At 42.2% G+C, this 6294-nt stretch overlaps 1 protein-coding gene across 4 annotated transcripts in view; it reads right to left on the minus strand.

Annotated features, from left to right (window-relative positions):
* The window catches only part of USP37 (ubiquitin specific peptidase 37), a 72193-nt gene that overhangs the window by 8874 nt on the left and 57025 nt on the right, over positions 1–6294 (minus strand). For all 4 annotated transcript variants that reach the window (XM_015563617.1, XM_006763332.2, XM_006763333.2 and 1 more), the window contains 2 exons: positions 3673–3928; positions 2651–2817 (listed from right to left, as the gene is read on the minus strand). In XM_015563617.1, the coding sequence (XP_015419103.1) occupies positions 2651–2817; positions 3673–3928 (423 nt within the window). The remainder of the gene's footprint in view (positions 1–2650; positions 2818–3672; positions 3929–6294) is intronic.

Below are 6294 nucleotides of genomic sequence, written 5' to 3' on the forward strand. Positions count from 1 at the left end.
GGCAGGGCAAAGGCGGCCCCAGGGCCGCTTGTGCCCTGCCCCCCAGTTCTTAGATCCCCCCTGGGTTTCTGATCACTGTCAATGGCAGGGGGCTTCTTCCTGCTTTCCCTTCGCCTCCCTGTATTGTGCCTACATATGCAAATTAACTGCCATCTTGTTGGCAGTTAACTGCCAATCTTAGTTGGCAGTTCATTTGCATATAGCCCTGATTAGCCAATGAAAAGGGTAGCGTCGTACGCCAATTACCATTTTTCTCTTTTATTAGTGTAGATTTCTTAAAATATGTTTTTGATTTTAGAGAGAGAGGAAAAGAGAGGGATAGAAAGATAGAAACATCAATAAGAAAAAAACATGTATTGATTGCCTCCTGCATGCCCTATATCGGAGATTGAGTCCACAACCCAGGCACGTGCCTTGACCAGAATTGAACCGGTGACCTCTTGATTTATGGACTGACAATCAACCACTGAGTCACACTAGCCAGGCGAAATTAGATTTCTTAATCTGACTGTTTGTAAACACTAAAAATGTTCGCTCATTCTAGGGAGTTTGGTAAATTTTTATTAATCAGATGACTTGGATTGCATAGGGTTACAAAAGCATGAAAACAACACTTTTTAGTCAGATACCTTGATTACTGCCACGGTGCAAATCAGACAGCTTTGGCAAATATAAAGAACTAAAAATTAAAGAACAGAATCTATAATAATAAAAGCATAATATGCTAATTAGACCAGATGACCTTCCAGACAAAGCCGGGGCTGTGAGGAAAGCCCAGGTCCCGGGTGCCAGAGGGAAGCTGGTGCTGGCAGCCAGGGGAAGGCCTACTCTTGCACAAATTTTGTGTATCGGGCCTCTACTATATATAAAGAGCAGATAAATGTTAGTCTATGACTAAAATCTAAATTTCAGATAATATTCCTAAGAATTTTATGTCCAACTATTTATAGGAAAGGACTCATATTGTGAGAAAATGGCCAAAACAAATACTTTGTCTTAAAATATTAATGATAAAATTATAGTGTTATACTGGCTGTTTCCACATCTTGCAAAATAAAGTTGCATTAGGATAATCTCTAGTAACCCATCTTGCTTTAGCATGCAATTAATTATTGTAATGGAAGGTAACCAACAATATATTTTGTTGCATTTGGATTTTCAAAAACAGAAAAATTACCAAAGTTTTTGTTTCAAAACCAATGCAAAGCACCAAAGTTTTTATTTTGTTTTGGTGGATCAATGACATTGTATTCAAATCACCTGGAACAATGCCTGACACATCATAAATGCTTAAAACATGTTGGTTATTATTATTACTAGTAGCCCGGTGCACAAAATTTTGTGCACTTGGGGGTGGAGGGGAGGGGGTCAGACCCCTCAGCCCGACTTGCACCCTCTGTCATGTTCTGGGACCCCAGCCGTTCCTGGCCTAGGCACAGGCCTACAGGCTTGGGGTGGCCTGGCTTCCGAGGCCCAATTTTATCAAGAGAACAAAGTCGGCGTTAGTTACAGCCCTCACTGAACCCACTGGAGTGCCTCTGTGCGTACAACTGCCTTGTTCATGTGCCTGCTTTGCCCTACTGAATTACTAACATCTTGAGGACATAGCTCTGTCGTAGCCTGCTTCAACTTCAGTGCCTGGCCTGGTGCCAGGGACCTGAGAGGGTTTGCTGAGTGAGTGAGTGAATAATGAGTGAGTGAATGAGTGAATGAATGAGCGAATAAGTGAATGAAGCGGCCCCTACTTAACCACCATCTCTGTGTTGCTATGGCAACGTGGCAGAAGTTCCAGCTCCACTCCCGGCTGCCTGAACGCCCACCCTGGGAAGTTCCCGCCCTGCTCCCAGCGGCCCGACGCCCCTCTCCCAGCTGCATAGTTCGCGCCAGGCAAAGGCGGCCTGGGTTCTCCACTTTTGCCCTGCCACCCAGCTCTTGCCTGCCGCCTGAATTTCAGATCACCGTCAGCGGCAGGCGGCTTTTTCCATCCTTCCCCTTTGCCTCCCAGCATTGCGCCTACATATGCAAATTAACCACCATCTTTGTTGGCAGTTAATGTGCATATCGCCTTGATTAGCCAATGGGGAGGGTAGTGAAAGTACGGTCAATTACCATGTTTGTCTATTATTAGATTAGATTACTAGTGCCCCAGTGCACAGATTCGTGCACATTGAAAGGAAATTAATTAGAAGGTGGCCTGAGGGGCAGGACTGGGTGAGACTTGCCCTGAAGCCAATCTCCTGCGGTCCCTCCCTTCCCTCCCTGGCGGCCACACCTGAGGCGGTGCCCTGGCAAGAAGGGCATCTGTGGAGTGAGTGGGGTAGCTCCCACAGGTGGGGTCCCTTGGCCTGGCCTGCAGGGATTGGGCTGAAACCGGCTCTCTGACATCCCCTGAGGGGTCCCGGATTGCGAAAGGGCGGTTCTTGGGTGACACACCCTGGAATCAGGGTGTGTCACCTGAGAACCGCAGCTCGGCAGCTCCTATGTTGAGCATCTTGTCCCTGGTGGTCATTGCACATCATAGCTACTGGTCAGACAGTCGCTTAGCCTTTTATATATGTAGATTACTACTACTACTACTACTACTACTACTACTACTATTCCATTTCTTGGGAAAGATAAAGGATGGAGAAAGTAGCAATATAAATCTTACTTGCTCCTGGAGGCTCTGAGCCAAGGCCTGCTGAAGCTCTTGCTCTTCCCTTTCGCGGTCCACATCATACTGCTGAAGCCAATCAACCTCTCCTTGAGGTCCTTCTGGGGTTTTGTTTTCTTTATTCTCATCACAGTCTTTAGTTATCTCAGTAAAACTGGCTGGATCTGAGGAAGCAGAACAAAACATAACTGGGAAATCATCTCTAATAAACTGAAATCTCTGGACCAGAGTGACATCTACTGTTCAGAGAGTAATTTACCTCAACCTCACACATAGCTTGCTTGGGATATACAATTTCATCTTACTACATGTACACTAGGGTTTCTCTATCTCAAAACTATTGATATTTTGGGTGGGACAATTTTGTTGTTGTTGGGGGGTGGCTGTCCTGTGCATACATCCCTGGTATCCACTTACTAGATGCCAGTAACACCCCTCTCTCTAGTTGTGACAACCAAAAATAGCTAATAATGAGCTTTCCCCATTTATTATAATGTATGTTAAATGAGTGTTTTAGAATTAATAATCAAATAAGCCTTATACATATTCTGAATCAAGAGTTCCATAGTACTGGCAGTGTGGCTCAGTTGGTTGAGCATTATCCCATGCACTGAGAAGTCGACAGTATGATTCCCAGTCATGGCACATGCTTAGGTTGTAAGCTTAATCCCTGGTAGGGAGCGTGCAGGAGGCACAGCTGATGGATGTTTCTCTCTCTCTCCTCTTCTCTCTTCAAAAATCAATAAAATCACATTAAAAAGAGTTCCATAAAATATGTAATAAACATCTCATGTATTGCACAAGTATATGACAACATATATGTTTAGAACATTGCCCAGGGAGATAAAAAATTAACCATCAATTTCTTTCTGTTCTTGTAGACCAGTTATGCGGGCCACATAACTCTTATACATTATACAGATCCATCTCACACTTCCCATTATTTAGAAGCCATTTGTCACTATAATGATTTTGAACACAGTTGTGCCTTGTTTAACAGCTATCTTCATTAAACCTACCTGGTTCTGTGACTGTTTTAGGTTTCTCAATTTCCACAGTGTCCGGATTTTCAGGTATTTCTTGAATATCATCCTCTGCAAATCCAGTATCTGGGCTGCTGGTTGGTTTATCATCATCTTCATGACTCAGGGACGGTGAAGCTTCTCTCTTACTTATCTCTAAAACAGCTGCTAGAAGCTCTTCTTCGCTCATTCCATCAAATCCTGAGTTTTCTAGTTCAGACTTATCAGGTTCTATTCTGCATGATTTTGAATCCTGAAGTAGAGAGTTACTTTTAGAGAAAACCTGAATGACTACAAATATAGCAATCTTAGAGTTTAAAGTGAGAAGTTAATTTTATTTCTAAAAAGCTTCCTTTCTTTGATGCTTTGGGTTCAGTTCTTATTCTTTGAATAAATGAATAAAATAAAAATACAAGTATATTAAAAAATAAATACACACACATATATAAAATTAAACAGTTGCATGAGATGATGCAAACTCCTAGAAAAGCTTGTATCTTCAAAGTATTAACTATCATTATGTGTCAAGATAGGAAATAATGTAGTTAGCTTTCACAAACATTATTTAAACTCTTAGTTTATGTGGTTAGTCTGTTGTAAAACATTTACTCTGGTTTCATCATATTAATGATTAGTACCAAAATAAAGCAAGTAATTATTTGAGGACCAATATGTAAAAGCTTTGAAGGAAGCCCTGCCCGGGTAGTTCAGTTAGAGCATTGTCCCAATATGCGAAGGTTGCGGGGTCAATCTCTGGTCAGGGCACATACAGGAATCAACCAGTGAATGCATAAATAAGTGGAACAACAAAGCGATGTTTTTTCTCTCCCTTCCTCTTTCTCTCTCTCTCTCTCTAAAAAAATAAATAAATAAATAAAAATTTAAAAATAAAATAAAAATAAAAGTAGCTTTGAAGGTTTACCGGAGAAAGTATTTTATCTAAAATTTCATTTATTAAAAGTCTCAGTCCTGTAAACAACCTAAGTGTCTATCAATGGATGAATGAGTAAAGAAGATGTAGTATACATATATCTTATTCAGCCATAAAAAAGAAGAAAATCTTGACATTTTTAACAACATGGATGGACTAAAATAAAAATAAAAGTAGCTTTGAAGGTTTACCGGAGAAAGTATTTTATCTAAAATTTCATTTATTAAAAGTCTCAGTCCTGTAAACAACCTAAGTGTCTATCAATGGATGAATGAGTAAAGAAGATGTAGTATACATATATCTTATTCAGCCATAAAAAAGAAGAAAATCTTGACATTTTTAACAACATGGATGGACCCTGAAGGCATTATGCTAAGTGAAATAAGCCAGGGTCTCACTTACTAATATATGTGGAATCTAAAAAAATAAACAAAAAAACCCAAGCTCATAGATATAGAGAAGATTGGTGATTGCTAGATGAGGGTAGTGTGTGTGTGTGTGTGTGATATATATAAAATGGGTGAAGGGGGTCAAAAGGTACAAACTTCCAGTTATAAAATAAATATGTCCTGGGATGTAATGTACAGCATGGTGACTACAGTTAATAATCTTGTATTGCATATTTAAAAAATATATTTTTTTATTGATTTCACAGAAGAGGGGAGAAGGAGTGAAAGATAGAAACATCAATGATGAGACAGAATCATTGATCAGCTGCCTCCTGCATGCCCCCTACTGGGGATGGAGCGTGCAACCTGGGCATGTGTCCTGACCAGGAATCAAACCCATGACCTCCTGGTTCATTGTTTGACGATCAACCACTGAGCCATACCAGACGGGCTGTATTGAATATTTGAAAGTTGTGAAGAGAGTCAATGTTAAAAGTTCTCATCACAAGAAAAAAATTCGTTTGAGCCTTAGCTGGTTTGGCTTGGTGGATAGAGCGTCAGCCTGAGGACTGAAGGGTCCCAGGTTCAATTCCGGTTAAGGGCACATGCCTGGGTGGCAGGCTCTCTCCCCAGAGGGGGCATGCAGGAGGTAGCCAATCGGTGATTCTTTCTCATCATTGATGTTTCTATCTTTCACTCCTTCTCCCCTCTTCTGTGAAATCAATAAAAAATATGTAAAAAAATTATTTTAGTAATTATGTATAGTGATGAATGTTAGCTAGACTTATTGTGGTAATCATTTCACAATATGTACAAATATCAAGTCCTTATATTGTACACCTGAAATGTAATACAATATTATTTGTAACTAGAGGCCCGGTGCACAAAAATTTATGCACTGCGGGGAGCATAAATCTTACTTGCTTCCCCCAGTGCATAAAGGGGAGTTTCCCTCAGCCCGGCCTGTGCCCTCTCGCAGTCTGGGACCCCTCGGGAGATAACGCCCTGCTAGCTTAGGCCTGCTCCCGGGTGGCAGAGGGCAGGCCCAATCCCTAGGTGCAGCCCCTGGTCGGGCTCAGAGCAGGGCTGATTGGGGAGTTGGGACGCTGCCCCCTGTCATGCACAGAGCAGGGTGATCTGGAGGTGTGATGCCACCCTCAGTCACGCTCAGGGTAGGGCTAATTGGGGGGTTGGAGCACCCCCCTGTCACACTCAAGGCAGGGTCGATGGGGAGGTTGCGGCGCCACCCCCGGGCATACACAGAGCAGGGCCAATCAGGGGGTTGGGGCACTGCCCCCC

Source organism: Myotis davidii, unplaced genomic scaffold (assembly GCF_000327345.1).
Source record: "Myotis davidii unplaced genomic scaffold, ASM32734v1 scaffold575, whole genome shotgun sequence".
Lineage (NCBI taxonomy): Eukaryota > Metazoa > Chordata > Mammalia > Chiroptera > Vespertilionidae > Myotis > Myotis davidii.